At 56.1% G+C, this 18449-nt stretch overlaps 2 protein-coding genes across 10 annotated transcripts in view; one reads left to right on the forward strand and one right to left on the reverse strand.

The window, feature by feature from the left end:
- The window catches only part of TTC21A (tetratricopeptide repeat domain 21A), a 33216-nt gene extending 29966 nt beyond the window's left edge, over nt 1-3250 (forward strand). For 3 of the 6 annotated variants that reach the window (XM_027582355.2, XM_027582356.2, XM_027582357.2), the window contains 2 exons: nt 71-138; nt 747-3250. In XM_027582355.2, coding sequence (XP_027438156.2) covers nt 71-138; nt 747-1046 — 368 coding nt within the window. In that variant the 3' untranslated portion in view covers nt 1047-3250. The other 3 variants (XM_027582360.2, XM_027582359.2, XM_027582358.2) reach the window with 3 other exon arrangements.
- A 143-nt stretch (nt 3251-3393) lies between these two features.
- CSRNP1 (cysteine and serine rich nuclear protein 1) lies at nt 3394-16280 on the reverse strand. 4 transcript variants are annotated; one of them, XM_027582365.2, is made up of 5 exons: nt 16261-16280; nt 8516-8766; nt 6475-6734; nt 5658-5951; nt 3394-5574 (listed from the first exon to the last, which is right to left on the reverse strand). In XM_027582365.2, the coding sequence occupies exons 1-5, from the start codon at nt 16269-16271 to the stop codon at nt 4591-4593; spliced, it is 1800 nt and encodes a 599-aa protein (XP_027438166.2). In that variant the 5' UTR covers nt 16272-16280; the 3' UTR covers nt 3394-4590. The 4 variants fall into 4 exon arrangements, with proteins under 4 accessions (XP_027438166.2, XP_027438169.2, XP_027438168.2 ...); XM_027582368.2 differs by lacking the exon at nt 16261-16280 and adding an exon at nt 16204-16223; XM_027582367.2 differs by lacking the exon at nt 16261-16280 and adding an exon at nt 15554-15738.
- Between the last annotated feature and the right edge of the window lie 2169 nt (nt 16281-18449).

The raw sequence follows: 18449 nt of genomic DNA on the forward strand, positions 1-18449 counted from the left end.
AGGAGGACCGCTACCCTGGCTCTTGGGTAGTTAGGGTGCCACTGTCTGTGTTCCCTGTGCCCCTGGACAGGCTTCAAACTCGCTTTCAACTACTTGAAGGACAAGAGATTTGTGGAGGCCATTGAAGTCTGCCACCATGTAAGCCATTATAAGCCCCTGGGAGACACTGGGGGTGGGGGTAGGGGACTGGGTGCAGTGACCTGGTCCTGCGGCAGAGACAGACACCCCTGGCCTGACGCTGCACCCCCTTTCTCCCTCTGTCCCAGGTCCTCAGAGAGCATCCTAACTACCCCCAAATCAGAGAAGAAATTTTGGAAAAGGCCCAAGGGTCTCTGAGGCCCTAGGTGTAGTCAGTGGGAGCCAGGGCGGGTGGAAGCCATCAAGCTACAGATGTTTCACAGAGGGGTTGGGAAGTGGGTCAGGGGAGAAGAGATTCAGAAAATGACATATTCTTACCCATTTCTATATTGTGTGTGGTTTGTTTGAATCATGCCTCATCGGGTCTAAGGGGCATCCCAAAACTTTGTGTTTTTAAGGCACAAGAGGCAATTTTGCTCTGAGGAAGAGAGGGATCCGCCAGCCTAGCTTATGCTGGGCTCATTGGGCACCTTCTTCCATTTTTATTCCAGACTCCGTGAGGGAGCAGAGGGGAACAAAGAGGTGGTTTAAAAAAAAAGTTCCCTACCGCTATTGTCATATTATTATGTCAGTTTATAAATGCCTCCCCTCTCCTCTCTGGTCTCCAGACCTCCAGAGCTCAAGAAGCAACTACTCCTCCCTGCCCTACCGGCCACACCATCCTGCCCGGCTGGGACACAGACAGGAGGACCAGCTCAGGGGGTCCCAGAGCTGAGGCTCTGTGTGAGGGAGGCCATCATCCTGCAGCTTGTGAGCGCCCTTGGCTCACTCTGTCCGTACATTCTGTCTCCCCAAGTCCTCCGCTGGTCTCTGCTGGTCCTCACTGGTTTGGGACAAACCTGATTACCCGTGCCTGGTACAGGGAAATACAGCCCAAGAAAATACAGTTCCCACTTCACATTTTCTAAAAGACACTGACCAACAAATTTATCCTCCAGAAACCCTTTTCACACCTCGGGGGACACAAGCAGTGGGCCCTCTTTAGATGAATTATGTTACTTGTAATGGGCAAGAGGGTGACAGAGGTCACTTTTGCTCCAGCTCCCAACACCTCTCTTCTTCTTTTTCATGACGGCAGTAATGGGCCAGTCTGGCTTAGAGGGAGGAACTCTGAACTGGGAGTCAGGAGTGTGACCTTCCCAAGACCATCCGCTCTTTGGATCTCAGTGTCCCCGTCTGTGGCAGGAAATTAGACTAGATGTGCGTGTTCCCAAACCATGATACAAATCCCTGCCAGTGATATACAGCAAACATTTTACAGTTTAATAACTATGTGTTTAAATATCATTGTTACGTAACAGAGAAAAATAACTAGCATGATGAACTCATGAATTCACGAGTGCTGTTAACTCAGAATGGTTCTAACTTCTAAGCATATCGATGTAATTGATGTAAAGCAAAATACTTAGTATGCGTAGAATGCAGCTATGGCAAAATTTTCAAGAGAAGTTGTCCAGTGACGAAAGTTTGGGAACCGAACAGGTAGGGGTTGCTTTTAGAACACACAAAATTGTCCTTAGTGGTGGCTGAGCCTTGTTTTTATAACATCCTGCTGATCACATGCATGGCCTCTTGATCTGAGTCAGTGACCTGGAATGCTTTCCCCAGGTTACTACCCTTCCTATGGGAAACCAGTTCCCTTTCCTAGCATCTGCTTTACAATCTGGTTTCTTGGGGCGGGTCATTGAGAGACAGTTTGTCTGTATGGAGAATGATGCTGTAAAGGATTGTACATTAATCACATTTTTATTGCTGTTAAAACCTAAATTGTCTATATTTATCTTAAAAAAAAAAAAAAAGCCCAGGAAGTGATCCTGTTGCCCTAGACGGGGAGTGGGCAGGTTCAGTCCAGCCATGGGCTGTGTCCATGGTTTAGGAGCCTGTGGGGGCTTCCAGCCAGGGAACTGGAGCGGCCAGGAGCTGCCATCCAGATCCCCAGGCTAATCAGAGCAGGGCCTCAGAGCCCTTGGAGAGGCCCAGATTTTGAATCACACATGCTGAAGCAATCTCTGCAAGAGGGTTCCCGGGAACCCTCAGGGGGAAGACAGAACAACGAAATGTACCAGGATACTCCACCCTGACAAGCCTAAGGCCTGGCTGTCCCTGGCTAAGTTGGTTACAGGGACAGGCTGCCCACCATAGGCCAGGCTCCAAGCTATGGATCCTCTCCCGGCCACTGACGATGTGGCCACGTGGCCATGTCCAGAGATAAGAGACAGATACCCAAAGAGTGACAGAACTTGCAAACAAGAGAGAATAGAACATAGAAATAGAGGCAGAAATATAAAAACAAAATGGAAGTCACAAACGAGGCTTGCATGTCCCGGGCACTCTCCTAAGTGCTGTATATATGCGAACTGAATGAGCTTATGAGGCGAGCGGTGTGATTAGTTGCACAGTATTGAGGACACCAAGACCCCGTGGTAGTAGAGGGGACATGATCTACCTAAGCCACCTTGCCAGGTAGTAGAAGAGCTGGGATTTGAACCTGGCACTCTGGGTCCGTGCTCTCACCCAATAAGCCACAGAGATGAAATAAGGAGAGCCCAGCACAGATGAGAAGGCAGAGAATTAGAGCCAGATCTGGTCTCCTTGTTTGGTCCTCCCTTCCAGCCCTTCGTATAAATCATTCCTAAGGGGGAGGTCAACCTTGCTCCTCAGGCCCTAGTCTGGGAGTCCCCAGGGCAGGGTGCGGCCTGCTCCTCGGCCTGCTCCTCATCCCGCAGCCGGGCTGCTGGGGACCCGTCAGACGGGTCTGGCTGGTGCGGATGGTTGAAGTCCTGCAGCTTCCGGTGCTCAAGTCCCCAGGGGCCTCAGCAGCTCAGCCCCACACAAGGCCTCTGCTGGCCACATCCCACTGCCTGCCCCTAACTGGGGGGGAGAGGAGGGGACTTCGCCCTCAGGGCCAGGCCCCACCTAGCTCAGTGTACCAGTGGGAAACAGCCCGAGCGAGCGGATAGCCAGGTCTCAGAAGACTGCCCTGCTGCTGCGCACCACCACCCCAGGAGACCACTGGAGAGAGATGGGTTCCTGAAAAGGGAAAACTGCTCTACCTGCCTGGCAACCTCCCAGCTGGCTTCCTATCTCCAAGGTGACAGGCCTGCATGGAAAGAGGCTCACTGCGTTGTGACCCCCACTCCTACCCCAACATAGCCTCAGTGTCCACACTGCCCTGCGGGAACCATCTCCCCCTCCCTCCTCACTACGTCCTGAGGGTATACCCATCTCCCAGTCCCACAAATGCAGACCACACTGTTAAAAATAGAGCCTCTTTATTGGTACCTGTAAGCTCAGGTACAAGGTGTTCCCACAAGCACGCAGGCTGGCAAGGCCTCCTGGGCAAGAAGGCAGGCCCAGAGCCTGGGCTTCTTGGCACAGACATAGAGAAAAATGAATAAATTATAGTTCTAACACTCAAGGACGATACAGAAATTAGGATGCAAAACTCAGCATCAGCAAACGTAGGGCATAAAAGCCACAGGGGCCACCCCTCACCCCAGCCAACTGGCCTCAGGGCATGGGCAGGTGGCCCAGGCTGGGGCATGCAGTGCCCAGAAAGCCCTGAGACAGTAGTCAGGGGCGTGCTGTAGGCCCCAAGGCTAGCCCCTTGCCCTCTCTGGGTCCTCTCTCCTGCTTCCCTTCGACATCAGTGGGCCCAGAATAAAGGCTGTGGCCTTTGGGGAGGAAGATGGGCCAGCAGAGGGCAGGATGCAGAGGGGCCTGTGTGGGGCAGAGGCAGGCTTTGGTCATGGTTGGTCGGCCCAGCCCCCTACCTAGATGCTGTCCTCAGCCACCCGCCAGGAGCCAGGCAGCTGCCACAGGAGGGCCGAAGGGCCCCAATCCACACCTGGTTTGTACCAAAGCCCAGGTAGGGCAGGGTTGGACTACAAGGCAAAAGGGGCTCACGGGGTCTGTGCCCCGCCCCAACCCCAGCACTGCCCACCAGCCAGCGGGGAGAAGCCTACGCCTCCTAGTCTCCGAATAAATTATGGAAATAAATTATAGTCTTCACAGTCCAGAAAACACAGCCACCCATGGGTCTGGGGCTCAGGGTGGCAGGAGAAGCCATTAGAAGTGGCTGATTTCAGCCCCGTCTTGTTCGGGCTGAGGAACATATGAGACCGAAAAGGGGTCTGCAAAGCTCCAGGGGAGCCCTGTTTCCTCCTGTTCTGGGCACACACCATGGAAGTGGAAGGAGAGACTGTGTGAGCTTTGGGGGATGGGGGGAGGGGGGCCGGGGGGCCAAAAGGGAAAGCCCCCTCCCCACCCTCTCTTCAGCACAGAAAGTTACAAAAATAAATAAATCAATCCAGAGTGTTGCACAAAAATCAGGAGCGCCCGCATGGATGAGCCAGCCAACGGGAAACCCTTAACATACAGACCTCAGGGAGCCCCCAAATTACAACAAAGCAGCAACAGGGCTCTCGGGGCCGTGAAAAGGTACCCTAGTCATCACACCGGCACCGGCTCCACCAGGGGCGCTGGAGCAGTGTCCTCAAACAACTGGCTGTCTATGAAGGGGGCCAGGGCCTCAGCAGCGGGGTCCGGCAGGCCCACGACAGGCTCCAGGAAGCAAGCGCCAGCATCCCCCGGGGGAGAAAAGGCAGGCCAGGGGAAGGAGGGGGCCTCGAGGTTGTCCAGGCCGTCCGACGCCATCCGGGAGGTGTAGTGAGGCCCGAGGCTATAGTCCGGCAGGGCCTGGAGCAGCTCGAAGGAGTCGCAGGAAGACAAGCTGAGGTCCACAGAGTTGCTCTGGCCAGCGTCCAAGCTAGGCGGCACCGAGGTGCCGGGGAGGCTGCCTTCTCCCAGCCCTTCGAGGCCACTGTTGAGGAAGAAGCTGGCATCCAGGTTGGCGTTTTCGTCCAGGATGCCCGACGCGAGGCTAGAGCTGGAATGGCCGTGGGTCCAGCTGGCCAGGCCACCAGGGTCACCAGTCCCAAAGATGTCAGCTGGGTGGAAGCAGCTGAGGTTGTCGAGGTTCCCCACCCCCCCGTCCTCCTCCTCCTCCTCCTCCTCCCCGCCCAGGTCCGAGTCACTGAGACTCAGGACCCGGGCCAGGCTGTCGTCGTCCACGTCGGGCTGGAAGCCAGGGCCAGGCAGGGCTGGGTGGGCGGTGCTGCCCAGGGCCTCGCTCGTGCCCGAAGCTGTGGAGGAGTCAGTCATGTCGCTGCTACAGCTGTTGTCTCCCAGCTCACTGCTCCCAGGGGGCTTGGCCAGTGGGAAAGCGGGGGCCAGGACCTGCTCACCGGGGCTGGCTGGGCCACCCTGGCCCGGGGCCTCCAGCTCCCCCAGGCTCTCAGCCCCCTGCTCCAGCTGCAGGCGGGTGAGCGTGTGGAGGAAATGGGTCTGCACGCGGGCCTGATTAAATTCCACACGGCCCTTGGGGTTCTCGCAGCCCTCCCTGCAGCAGCCGCAGGGGAACGCGGTGTGGTCCATCTACAAAGAGAGCAGAGCATGAGCGAGGATGCCGCGGAGCCCAGAGGAGCCCCCGCGCTCAGGCTCCCCTTCCCAGCCCATACCTGGCACTTGATGCCCGCCAGACTGCAGCTGCAGGTCTCGGGGTCACAGACCCGATCACAGCGACAGCCACAGTCCTCCCGGGACTGGCGCAGAGCCTGCAGCTCCCGCTTCTCCTCACGATCGATCCTCCGCACACCGGCAGCCCGCAGCAGAGCCCGCCGTCGCCGGGCCGGGTAGGGCTGTAGGAAGGTCATCTCCTCCAACTGGCCGCCGGCCACGGCCACAGCCAAGTCCTCTTCCACGGAGGCGTCATCAATGGTGTCCACTGTGAGTGGTACCCCAGTCTCTGCAAGCTGTACCCACGGGAGGGAGGAGGGATGGGAGAGAGAGTCAGGGGTCTTGGCCCCCGCAGCCATTAGTCCCTGGACGAATGTTCCCCACATGCTTCCTCTGGGCTGGGCACCATGGATACCACACTGAACCGGAAGGCCAAGAACCCTGCCCTCGGGTCATTTGCAAAGAGATTTCCTGTTCCTGTCATTTCCCCAGTTTGTGGACAAGCCCCCCGCCTCCCTCCGCAGCCAGCCTGACACCCCAACCCCCAATGTCACAGCAACTCCCCACCACCCCCGCGGCGAGGTCAGACAGCTTCAGGCACCATGCCCCCAGCTCCTACAGCAGACACAGGCCCTTCCACACCCCACTGTCTGCTGATAATCCGGGCAACAAGGCCCTGATGGAGCAATAGTGGCCCCAGGGGTCTCTTCCCCAAATACATCATGAGCAAACTGGCCCCCACCCTGGAGGCCCCTCCCCTCAAGGCTTGGACTTCTGAAGCCAGCGGAGGGCACGGGCGATGGAGACGAGTCTCCCTACCTTCCACCGTAGCGCCTCCAGCTTCTCCTCCTTCAAGCGTAGGCGCAGCTTCTCATGCCGTGCCCGGGCTTGCTCCTGGGTGAACTCAGCCAGGGAGAAGCGGCGGCAGGCGCTGTGGCGAGGGGCCATACCCAGAGTGCAGCCACCACGGCTGGGCACGCTGGTGAAGCCCTGGCACCGTGGAAAGTAGAAGACGGTGATGCCATCGAAGGCGACGCGGCCTGGCCGCTTCCGGGGAGCCCGCTTCAGGATGGACAGGGCTGGAAGGCATGGAGGGAAGGGGCAGGGCATTAGTTCTCTGTGAGGGACAGGACAGCAGACCTCCAGGAAGATGATGCTGAACGGCTTCTCCTCACACGTCCCGCTCTGACCTCCCACCCGAGAGAAAAAGAAACGCATCTGAGTTTGGGAGCCAGCCTGGCTGGGATTAGAGATGGTAAAACTGAATGCCGCTCCTAGGTCAACATGGGCGCTTACCAGTCCAAATGAAAGCATTTGTGAGATTAAACATCTTTCCCCTCTTTATTAGCCATTTATAGGGTCCTTATGCAGTTTCCTATAGTTTTTTATTGATCTGTAGGAGCTCTTTATATATGATATCAAAGACACTGATCATCTGTCTAACCTATCTGTGCAATTATTTTAGTCTTATTTTTGTTCAAGGCATTTTACAAAACAACTTCTAAGGCCATGTAATTAAAAATATGTTGATCTTTTCCTTTACAGCTTTTCTTGCATTTTGCAACAGGCTTAGAAAGGCTGTTATTTGGAATTGCCTTCCTAAGTTATAGACTGTATATTGATTAGTAAGCTATGTATTTGGTATATTCTATACAAATATTGGTATACTATTGCTTTTAACTGAACCATAAGTAGTTACTTTAAAACAGCTGAATATTGGCAACTGCATGTATTTCAACTTAATGTATTATTTTGCCTGTCCCAATCCAACATACAGAATTCTTATTCTCTCTGCAACCTGAACTGGGTAGCACTTATTGAACAATGTTAAGTACTAGTGACGACAGACAGCATCCTCCTCTTGTTCCGTAGTGGGATGGCTTCCAGTATTTCCTCATTCATTGGAATGCCAGCTTTTGGGTCGAGACACAGATTTTTAATCACTTAAGGTAGAATTCACTTACTGCTATTTTACCAAGGGTCTTAATCTAGAAGGAACATGACATTTTATCAAATGTTTTTCAGCATCCACAGTGGCTCTCCTATTTTCCCTCCTTTGATATCGCCATTGGGTAAACTCTTAAGACTGGATTTTATAAATATTAAACCATTCTTATATTGCCAGAATAAACCCACAGTTTAGTCAACATACTGTTAGGTTCTGTGTGCTAAAAATCATTCTCTTTTTCTATGTATAATACACAGATATACATATTGGTACATAAACAAAGACACCATATCCAGGGTATTAAGATAGTCACAGCAGGGATAATTAGGAAAAATATGTCTAAAAAGGCTCCTTGGGGTTGGGGGCAGCAATAATGGAAAACACAGCCGAGGAATACTGCTTTAGGGCTGTCTTTGCCATTTTTGAAATCAGAATGACACCAGCTTGAAAAATAACTGGGGACGAAACCTTTCCACTATGTTCAGGCAAAGCCAAATGGCATTTTGACAGGAGAGGGACCGGCCTGACAGGCCCCGCAGTGCAGAGTGTGGGGCGTGGGACTCCAGTGGTTCAGTTGGTAGGACAGGGTGTGCAAGCTGGAGAAACGAAACTGGAACATAAGGGAGGAGTTGGAGCCAGAGGGCCCCAGGGCCACTCAGGAGCTCCGTCCTGACCTGCAGGACTTCTAAGCAGGAAGTCCCGAGGTCGAAGGTGAAGTTAGCTGGGCCCAAGTGCCTCGGGATGGTGGACCTTCCCGAGTGACCACTGTATTACGGGAAGTGGCCAAGGTGGGGAGCCAAAGCTGTGGGGACACGACCTCCAGAGGCCTAGAATAGCTTTGTCAGGGGCCTCCCAATTTCATCTTCAGGAAGGAAGAAGGGGTGTGGTGGTTCCCAGGGGAGGGGGACTCACGGGTGAAACTCCGGGGGCCAGAGAAGTCCCGGTCAGGCAAGGGCAACTGATCCCAGGGGCCCTCCTCATCGGAGTCCCGGGCTGGGGAGGCTGAAGAGCTTGGAGAGCAGGACCGAGAAGGACGGCCCGAGGAGGACGAGGAGGAGGAGGAGCAGAGCGAGGAGGAGTCCTCATCCAGCTGGTCAAACTTCCTCTTCAGTGGCCCAGTCATGGCGGGGCAGGGGGCACTCTGGGGTCTGCTCACACACAGCCTGGAACGGAAAGGAGAAAGCTCTCAGTGGCAGGCCTGAGGGCAGGTGTGGCTGCTCAGCCACGACCAACTCTCCCCTTAGCCCCCAAGATGTCCCAGGCACCCCCACCTTGGCTCTGCGTGCGGCGGCGGGGCGGGGGGGGGGGGGGCACGGCTCCAGGAGGCTTCTTTCCACAAGCAGAGCACTGAGGTCCAAAGCCTCATCCTGGCACTTGCAGACTCCCACCACCTCTGCCCGAAAGCCTTCCCAGGACGCCACCAGGAACCTTCCTCACTACCTCCTACAACCCACCTACACACATGCATACACCAGACCAACAGATGGACCAACAGACCTCAGCCAGGCCTTGCTCATTCCCCCGACAGGAATCCTGGGGGCTGACTCACTGGCTGGGTGATTCACACGGCTCGCATCTGTGTGCCTTTGTGTGTGTGAGGCCGTCTGCCACAGGCTGCACAGCCCTGTACAGTGGCTCTGCTTCCTGGTCCTCCTCCCCCTCCACCACCAACCCCCAGCACACCCACAGACACACCACCCTGCGTGCGCATACACACACTCTCTCTCTCTCTCTCCCCTTCTCGCCGTCTCTGGGGCCAGGTGGACCAGGGCACTCTGGGAAACAGGCTGGCTTCCACACTGGCCCCAATTCCCAGACACAGGACTTTCCGGAGCCCCTCCCTCCTCTCCTGTGACAGAGCCACTCAGACTTTCCCGCAGAAACCCCCGCCCCACAGAAGTCCCCTGCCTCCAGGCTCAGCTGTGTTTCATGTGTCTCTAACAATCTCCTTTTTGATCTTAAAAATGCATCTACATCTTGCCTCTACTCCAATATCTAACCCTGTTTGTTTGAATTAACTTCCTATGGAAATTATTTTTTTCCTCTTACACACACACACACACACACACACACACACACACCCACACACCCACACACCCACACCCCTACACCTCTTGGTGAAACTGACCGGTCAAGATGTCCCACTGTCTCCTGTTTGTAGCTTGGTGACTTGGGGGCGCCTCAGGACACACAGCTTACCGTGTTCTCCCCTTTGAGGGTCTCAGCCCTCAGACAGGGTGCAACTGGAGCCTCCCGCAGCCTGGCTGGCCTCGGCTAAGGGGAGAGGAGTTGGGGGCTCCCACCCCTAAATGCCTCCGCTATCCCTGGGAATTCCCAAAGGACTCAGTCCTAAGGGCTGAGCTACCTTGTCTCTCTGTGTCCTACAGGGCTCAGGCCTGGGCCCCAGAAGGTCACCAGGAAGAAGGGGAAACAGTGCAGAGGCCCTAGTGCTGGGGAGCCCCTCCCCCACTGCCATCACAGGAAATGAGAACAGGAAAAACCAACCAGAAGGCTGGCGATCTCCTCTACTCAGGTATCCTTTCTAAACACCCCTGACCCCCTTTGCCAAGCCTAGCACAAAGTCTCTGGATCCTAGAGGGTGCGGTGGTCAGTGGACTTACTGGATAAAATTCGTCCTGAGCACAACTTCTCCCCACTGGCAAGAGAGAAGCAAGAGAAACTCCCCTCCTTGCTAGCCCTTCACACTGGGCCAGGGGAAGAGAACGCACAGGTGCTTCCGGGGACTTCTCAGCGGTAGTTTCTCAGGCTTGGCACCCGCAGCCCCCCTTCCCCCCCCCAAACCACAAACAAAAACAACCCAGCTCCCAGCTGACCTGCACGCTCTCCTAGGAGATGGGGGAACTCATGACCCAGAGCCAGGCACACACACATGCACACACGTGCAGACCACAGAGACACACACAAACACACGCCGGCAAACCACACCCACATACCCTGCCCCTACCAGCCCCCCTTGGAGACCCCAGCCTATCCCAAACTCCAGATGCTGTCCACACGATGCTGAATGCAATCACACACCCAAGCCCAAGGCCCACCCCCGCCAAAACCGAATGCCCACTTTGTATTTCTGCCTGGCCGTCCCTTAGAAACATAAAATTCCACAGGCCCCAAATCGAACCCCCCGTCTGTTCCCCACCCCCCGTGCCATCTGTTCCTCTTCCTGTGTCCCCTATCTTAGTAACGGCACTGCCACCCACCCAGTTACTCAAGCCAGAAACCTGCAGCCATCCTCAACTCCTTCCTCCCTCTCCCTCCAGCCACATCCAGGCACCCAGCCCTGCAAGTACACACTAGCCCACTTAATGCACACAAGGCCAGGCAGAGATACAGTGGGGACTGGGGAGGCCATCGGCACAGTGTTAAGAACCTTGGCCCCAAAACCAGATTGCCTGCATTGGAACCCTGGCTTGGCCATTACTCAGCTGCGTGACCCTGGTCAAGGTCCTCAAGCTCTCGGTGTCTCCAATTCTTTGTCTTAAAACCTTACAGGGTTGGGATGTTTACAGGAATCAATACATGTCAAGTTCTTAGGACAGTGATACGTGCTGAGTGAACATGTCATTCTACACTGTAAGAAAAAGGAGCTCCTGGATACAACAACATGTGAATCTCAGGGATGTCGTGTGGAATGAAAGAAGCCAGACACAAGAATACATGTGAATGAAGTTCAAGGAAAAGAAACCCCAATCAGTGATGATACAAGTCAGAACGGGAGGGAAGGGTGTTTGATATGCACCGGGGACAATCATGGGGGGAACTTCTGGGCAGGTGGGTTTCTCAAAATGTCCTGTGTTGATCTGGCTGGTGGTGGTTCCATGGATGTCTAAAACTAAAAATTCACCTAGCTGTACACACAAGATTCATATGCTTTATGCATTTCATGTATGGCTCCTTCAACTTTGTTACCTTATGTCTCTGTCCCCCCTGCTACGGTCCATGTTCCCTGCCTCTGCTCCTGCCGTCCCCCTGCAGCCACAGTGATCTTCCTGAAGATCTCTGTCACCCCCATGCTTAGGAAAGCTGGCCCTTAGGATCAAGCCTAGAATTCCACGAGGCTGAAGCAGGCCTGGCTGCTGCCTCCCCCCACCCCCCCTTCACTATATTCCAGCTGAACTTGCAGTTCCCCTAATTGCCATGACCTGCCCGCCTCCTGGCCTTTGCACAAGCTGGAACCCAGCCTACTCTCCCTTAATAGTCATTTCCAAGAGGGCCTCCCTGAAACCCCCACTCCTCACTCCTGACTACATGCCTCTCTGGGCTCCCACGGGCCCTGGGATTCCCCTACCCCCCGCCCTTCTCTCGAAGTCTTGCTTCGGCCTCACTGCCGCTCCCTCAACACCAGGCTGAGGGCCTCTCTGCCTGGCCATCCTTGTACTCATGCCTAGAACAGAGTCTGGCACAGAGAAGGCACCTAAAGACCAGCAGAGGTGGACCTCTGGGGGGTGACTGCTCAGGGCCATCTCCTGATCCTGTCACAGTTAGTTTCGGTGGGGGGAGGGGCGCATTTCCACCCCCCAGCCTGCTTGCCTTCAAGCCACAGGAGGGGTGGCTCTGAGGGTAGGAAGTTCAGGCTGCAGTCAGGTGCCAACATAGGCATCTCAGGAGGCTCCCTGTTCCCCAGAAGTAAACAAATAGATATCAAGCAAGCGGATTTAAGCCAGACACCCTGGCTCTGCCTCAGGCATGTCTACAGAATGGGAATTTAAAGTGTAGGCATTATAAGCTTCAAGGCTGCTGACAGGAAAACAGGGACACAGAGAAGCTACAGCCATGCTGCAGGTTCTAGTGATGAACCCCTAACAGGATCTGCAGACCTAGAGTGTGATGAGAACGGATCTCTTCCCTGACACTCCTCCTGGGTGGAGGGAGAAGGAGCAGTCCTTGGGTCTTGTGCTTTCCTGTCCCACCTGGGAATCCAGAGGCCGAGAGAGGCAGAGGCAGGAGATGAGAAAAAGACCCAGCCAGAGACAAGGACAGGCCAAGTCAGAAAAGGAATGAAAGATAGTGAAAGAGTCCAAGAAAAGTGTCAGACAGTGAGTCAGAGGAGGGGGGAGGGGCCCTCAGCAGCTACCCAGGAATCAAGATCCCAACCATGGCTCTGTTCCCAGGGTGAACATGGCCCCCTCCTAGGGTCCTGGAGGAAGGAAAAGCAATTCCCAGGAGCTGGCTCAGACAGAAATGCCACACCCCCGAGGAGCCCCAGAGACAGGCCCTGAATCAAAGACAGCCAGGCTTCTTCCGGGATCTGCCTGGGCCCTGATAATCAGGCCACCCTCCTGTCACCACACACAGGAGTTGGACAGCTCAGGATGAAGGGGTGAGACTTCCCCACTCTACTACTCACAACTATCTACACACTCAGGCCACAGTGTGAATCCCAGGAAGGCCACCTCACCCTGGGCACTAGGCAAACAAAGGCTCTTTGGGGGCCAGGGGGATATCTCAGGGCCTCTGGGAAGTCACATCAACTCCTCTGTGCAGCTCACCAATCCCAATGCCCCAGCTCCCCACCAGAGCTGATATTGGGGAGAGGGGGCACCTTCAGCTGCCTCCATCCACCTCCGGGAATCTGAAGAATGTGTCCTTTAACCTCAGATTCCCAGGCCTTGGTCAGGCCAGCTCCCCCCAACACATGACCCCAGACCCTCAGGAGCTATTTCCTGGGACAAGGAAAAGACACCTCTGAGTACCTCTGGCCCCCAATGGGATTGGCTAGAAAAACAACCTGGGCAGCATAGAGAGGGGAGACAGGAAGCCTTAGCACACCCCATCCCCCCATCCCTCTGAAAGTGCTCCCTGGGGAGGGCACAGTTCCTCAGCCTTGGCCTCCAGGGCCTGGCACTGGGTAGGTGCCAAATGTTTGCTGGCTACAGGAGGCCAACTGCTCCTGCCGAAGGGAAATTGCACCTGACAGCAACTGCTTCCTCCACCTAAGCAAGGCCTCCTTCCTTCTCATTCATTCATTCAACAAATATTGAGCTCCTATGGCATGCCAAGTACTGTGTCAGGCACTTGGGCAGACAGGGAGCAAGACCCACACTGGGGTTGCACTCTTGCAGCTTTTGAATTTAGGGGCAAGGAGTATGTAGTTACAAAACCATCGTGAGTGCTGGGGTGGCAGGCCGGAGGGGTGCGACAGGAGGGGGAAAGCTGAGGGTAAAAACAATCTCTAGGAGGAAGGGAGGTGGAAAGTTCCAGAGGGGGCACAGCATGAGAGAGAGCCAGAATGATGAGGGGGAGGGGCGTCCTGGGACAGGTTTCGAGAGCCAGGGCTGACAGGCAGGTTTTAGCCTGAGGGCACTGGAAGCCACAGTAGGGTTTAAGTAGGGAGTGACAATACCAGATTTGCATTTTAAAAAGATGGCTCAGTCCCCGACCGGAGGGGGGGGGTGTGACTAGTTGGCCCCGTGCCAGGGCTAGCTAGGTGAGCCATGACAGGACAGGGAGGGCAAAGGAGAAAGGCGAATAGACTCGGGGACCTCTGGATGTGGAGCTGGAAGAGGGCAGTGATGTCAAGGATTTGGAGGCGGGCGGAGAAGGCCCGCTCCGGGGGGGCTGTGAGACATCTGAGTGGAGGTGTGGGGTGGGCAGTGGAGCCGGGGAGGGCTCCTCCAGTGTCAGGAGTGTAGGCTATGTGTGTGACTGTGCCAGAGAGCCGGAGTGACTAAGTGTGTGACGGCTGCTGTGGTGGGGACATCCAAGGGTGCATGCCTGTGGAAGGGCCCCCGGGGAGGGGAAACTGAGGACCGGGAGGAAGTACGTGCTGGAGAGGGGAGAAGTGCGTGGGAGAGAGGCTACGTGTGCCCGCGGGTGTCCGGTGGGGCTGCGCCCGTGACTCACAGCGGTGGCCTCTGCGTGTGACGGTGACTGACAAACAGGTGAGCGTACGACACAATCCCTCCTCCTCCCCCCCCCCCCCCCGTCGGGGTCCGTGACTCACGGAGCCTCACTCCTCCTCACTCTTCTCTCCACTCCCTCACTGACCCCTGCCGGCGGGGGGCGCCAGGCACGCGCCGCAACCCGGCGCCCGGCCCTGGAGGGGGGGGGGGGAGCCCGAGGAGGAAGGCGACAAATGTCACCTGCTCCGGCCACGCGAGGAACTTCTGAAAAGTTCTCAGGCAACTGGGTCAAAAGGAAACTCTCCCGTGGGCGCGCGCACCCCGTCACCCCGCCACCGGCGCCAACCTCCGCTCGGCCGCCACCCGCAGCGGGCTCGGGGCGCCGCGACTTCTCGGGGTACCGGCGGCGGCGCGGGGGAGGGGAGCGGAAAACCTGCCACTCTCGCCTCTCCGCCTCCTCTCCCCGGACGCCGGCCGGGCGCGCAGTCTGGGGGCCGAGCCGGGCCGTCCCCGCCCCGGCGCCCGCTCAGGGCGGCCGGGGGCAAGTGGCAGGGACCAGAGGGGCGCAGCCCCCCGCGCGGGGCGCCCCCTCCCCGAGGTCCCGGCCCGCAACCCCTCGGCGCTCACCTGCGATCCGGGAGCTCGCCCAGGACACCGACGCGACTCGCGTCCCGGCAGGGGACGCCCCCCGCGCCGCGACCCCGTGTGCGCTCCGCCGGGCAGCCGTCGGCCCAGCCGCCCCTCTACCTCTGCGCGTCCGGCAGCGGCGGCGGCGGCGGGAGACTGGCTGCGCCCGGCCCCGCCCGCCGCTCCGCCCTCCTCGTCAGTGGAAAACTCCGGGGCTCTCAGCGCTGACGCACGCCCGGCCTCCCGCCAGGCCGCCCGGCAGCCCCGCCCCGGAGGCGCCGCCTCCCCCCTCCCCTCCCGCCCGAGCCTGGCGCAGCGGCCGCAGGGCCTCCCTGCGGACTCTGACCCCGCGCGGGCGCCGCGACCGTCCTGCGCTCCGGGTCGCCCTGCCCGTCCCCCTCCCGCAGTTTCTTGAAGTCGCCGACGCTCCCAGCCGGCAGAGCAGGGTCGCAAAGATCCCCACCTCGCCACACGGCCCCCGTTCGCGGATGGGTAGACTGAGGCCCGGAGTGGCGCGGAGTGTCCGGAAGGCCCCCCGGCGACGGTGGCAGAGCCGAGGCCTCCCCCAGGCTTTCACCTCCACCCTGCCCGAGGCAGTTGCTATCATCCAATCTAAACGTCCTTCCTCTGCGCCCTCCTTACCACCCACCCCCAGATCCGCCTGAAAAGTAAACTGTGACTGGAGAGGAACCTGGGCAGGGAGGACGGCGGGGGGGCCGGGAGGGAAGCGGGGGGGGGGGGGAGGAGGGGGAGGTCATCTGTGGGCCTGACCTTCACCTCTGCCCACGGGCCAGAGACCCTGCAGAAGTCCTGAGCTGGGGGTTCCTGGAAACAGCTTCCCCCCACCCACCCCCTCCCCATCCCTCTTTAAAAAAAAAAAAAAGATTTCTTCCGAGCCAGACCCTGGCCACTTAAAATGGCCCACTGCCTTCTCTGCTCCCGCCAAGGCCTTTCCTGACTAGGGCCAACTCTCCCTGTATTACTGCACAGGGGAAAGTGTGTGCATGCCCCGGCAGGGAGCCCTGGCCAGGAGACCATCCTCTGCCCTTCTTCCCAACCTCAGATCACACCTTACCCACCACTAATGTCCCTTGAGCGTTTCTACCTTCACACCTTTGCTACACAGCGTTCCTCTCGCCTGGAATGCCTGTCTGCCTTCTCGCTGCTTACCAGAATCTCATCGCCTTTAAGGTCTCAGCTTGCACTGCCTCCTCCAGGGAGCCTTCGTGGGAGCTTGACCCTCCCCCTCCCAGTCCTGCTCCCGCTGCATTCTGGGTTTTTCTCTGACTGTCCTAGATGAATGCTGTCACTGACTAGCCCAACCCTCAGGATTCCTTTCTACCTTCCTCCAGGTGGGGGGTGGGGGTGACCTCTCCAGCATAGATGGCTCTGGGGTAGAGATGATGGTGAGGGCCCTCTTGAGCCACAGGTGCTTATGTAGAGCGGGCCAGAAGGGGTCTGCCTGCCCTTTACCTTTCCAGGGAAGAAAAAATAGGAGGAAAGCAGGTTGGAGGAAGCTACAGCTCTTGTCCTTCCTGTGTGTATTCAGTGTGTGTGCCTGGGGGACCTGTAGGGGCAGGTGTCTGGACAGCTGGAGCCAAGCTTCCAGTGACTTCCCAGGGTCCTCAAGATGAAGTCTCAACTCTTTGGGGCCTACAAAGCCCAAATAATCTGGCCCTTGCCCACCTTTGCAGCCTTACCTCTCTCTCTCTCCCCATGCTCCCATCCCCCACTCCCCTGCTCCTCCATTTCAGTGTCTGGAATCGGTACACACGTCTTTTTATTTATACACCATACATGTGATATTGGTACAGCTGCATGTAGTTTTAATTTACATGTGAGGTATTCTGTTCTACAACTCATGAAGTTTCTTCCCGCCTTCTCTCTGCACTCCCACCCACACCTCTTGATAACCACTCCGGTCCTGTTTGCCAATGATCGGTTTTTGGTCTGTGTCCTCCTCATCCTGATTCAGACTTCCCAAGATGCTCATCTCCAGCCTTCACCTACCTTGCACTCAGTTGTGTGGTTTACTTGTGCATCTCCTTGTGTTGTCTGGGAGTAGTGGGAGGGCAGGGGCTGTGTCTGACTCTCCTCTGTGCTCAATAAGAACCAGTTGGATACATAAATATACCTAGTAAATGTGCACAGGGAGCTGGGGCTCTAGAAGTGTGCAGGGCTGGAAGTGGAGACAGAGGGGTCATCAGCATACAGCGGTACATTGAAGCCATGGGTGTAGCTAAGACAGCTCAAGAGGGAGTTTAAAGTCTCCGGGGCTGGGTGTCAGTTGTTTAGAGGTGACTCAGCCCTTAGGGCTATGATGGCAGGTGGCCACCCACCCACCACCACCTCCTCAGACATTCAGCCCTGTCCTCCCTGTAGCTGCTGGTTGCAGACCTTTTTGGTTCTAAGGAATCCTTTCTTCCATTGCCGCCTCCTTCCTGCCTCAAATCCTCTGGTCAGGTCCACAGGAGAAGGGAGTTTCTGTGACCTCCAATGGAGTGGAGTTCTAGTTGTCTCCTTCTCTCTCTCTCTCTCTCCTTCAGTCTTCCAACTTGTAAAATGGAGGCATTGGACTGGAGAACCCCACCAGCTTCAACATTCCTTGAGTTACTTTCTAGAAGTTCATGCTGCCTAGGCAGAGTTGAGCGCTGGAGTTAATGGGGGTATCTCAGGCTGCCTAGGTTTGCTTTCTGCTGGGCAGTGTACTGGGGAATCTAGATGGGACAGAAACTAGGGCAGGGAGTTGGCAAGGGCTGGAGTGGGAGCTTAGAGCAGGGAGCCCAATGGGTGATGGGGTTTGGGGGCAGGAAGAGAAGGAAAGAATAAGAGAAAATATAGGAGAATAAAAATAATCAAATAAGTGATGTGTTTTCTCCAGCAAAGTGTCTCCCTGTCCTGGGATGGGCTCGCCAGATGTTCCCCAGATGTTGTTGGTGATGGGAAACATCTCCCTCTGGGATCCCAACTAAGCTCTTCCTGTTCATGGGGAAATGAAGGGTCTGTTCCAAGGCAAGGAGGGTGGGGTCTGGAGCAGCATCCATCTGTGACTATGGCACATACATAGGCAGAAACACACCCACACATCCTCAGGGAATTTCTGAATACTTACAAGAGTCCAGAAAATTTCTCAAACATTCAGCATCCCTGGACCACCCATTTTAGGTAAATAAAATAATTATTACTAGTTTTAAATAAATATTTTTCAAACTTAAAAAGGAATGATCCCATCTGAAAAACTAAAATTAAAAAGAGTAATGCCAAATGTGGGAAGATTGAGAATTAACCAGATCTATCATGCATTTTTGGTGGGTAAATTGATGCAGTCACTTTGGAAAATAACGTGGCAGTACCTAGTA

Source organism: Zalophus californianus, chromosome 1 (assembly GCF_009762305.2).
Source record: "Zalophus californianus isolate mZalCal1 chromosome 1, mZalCal1.pri.v2, whole genome shotgun sequence".
NCBI classification, from domain to species: Eukaryota; Metazoa; Chordata; class Mammalia; order Carnivora; family Otariidae; genus Zalophus; species Zalophus californianus.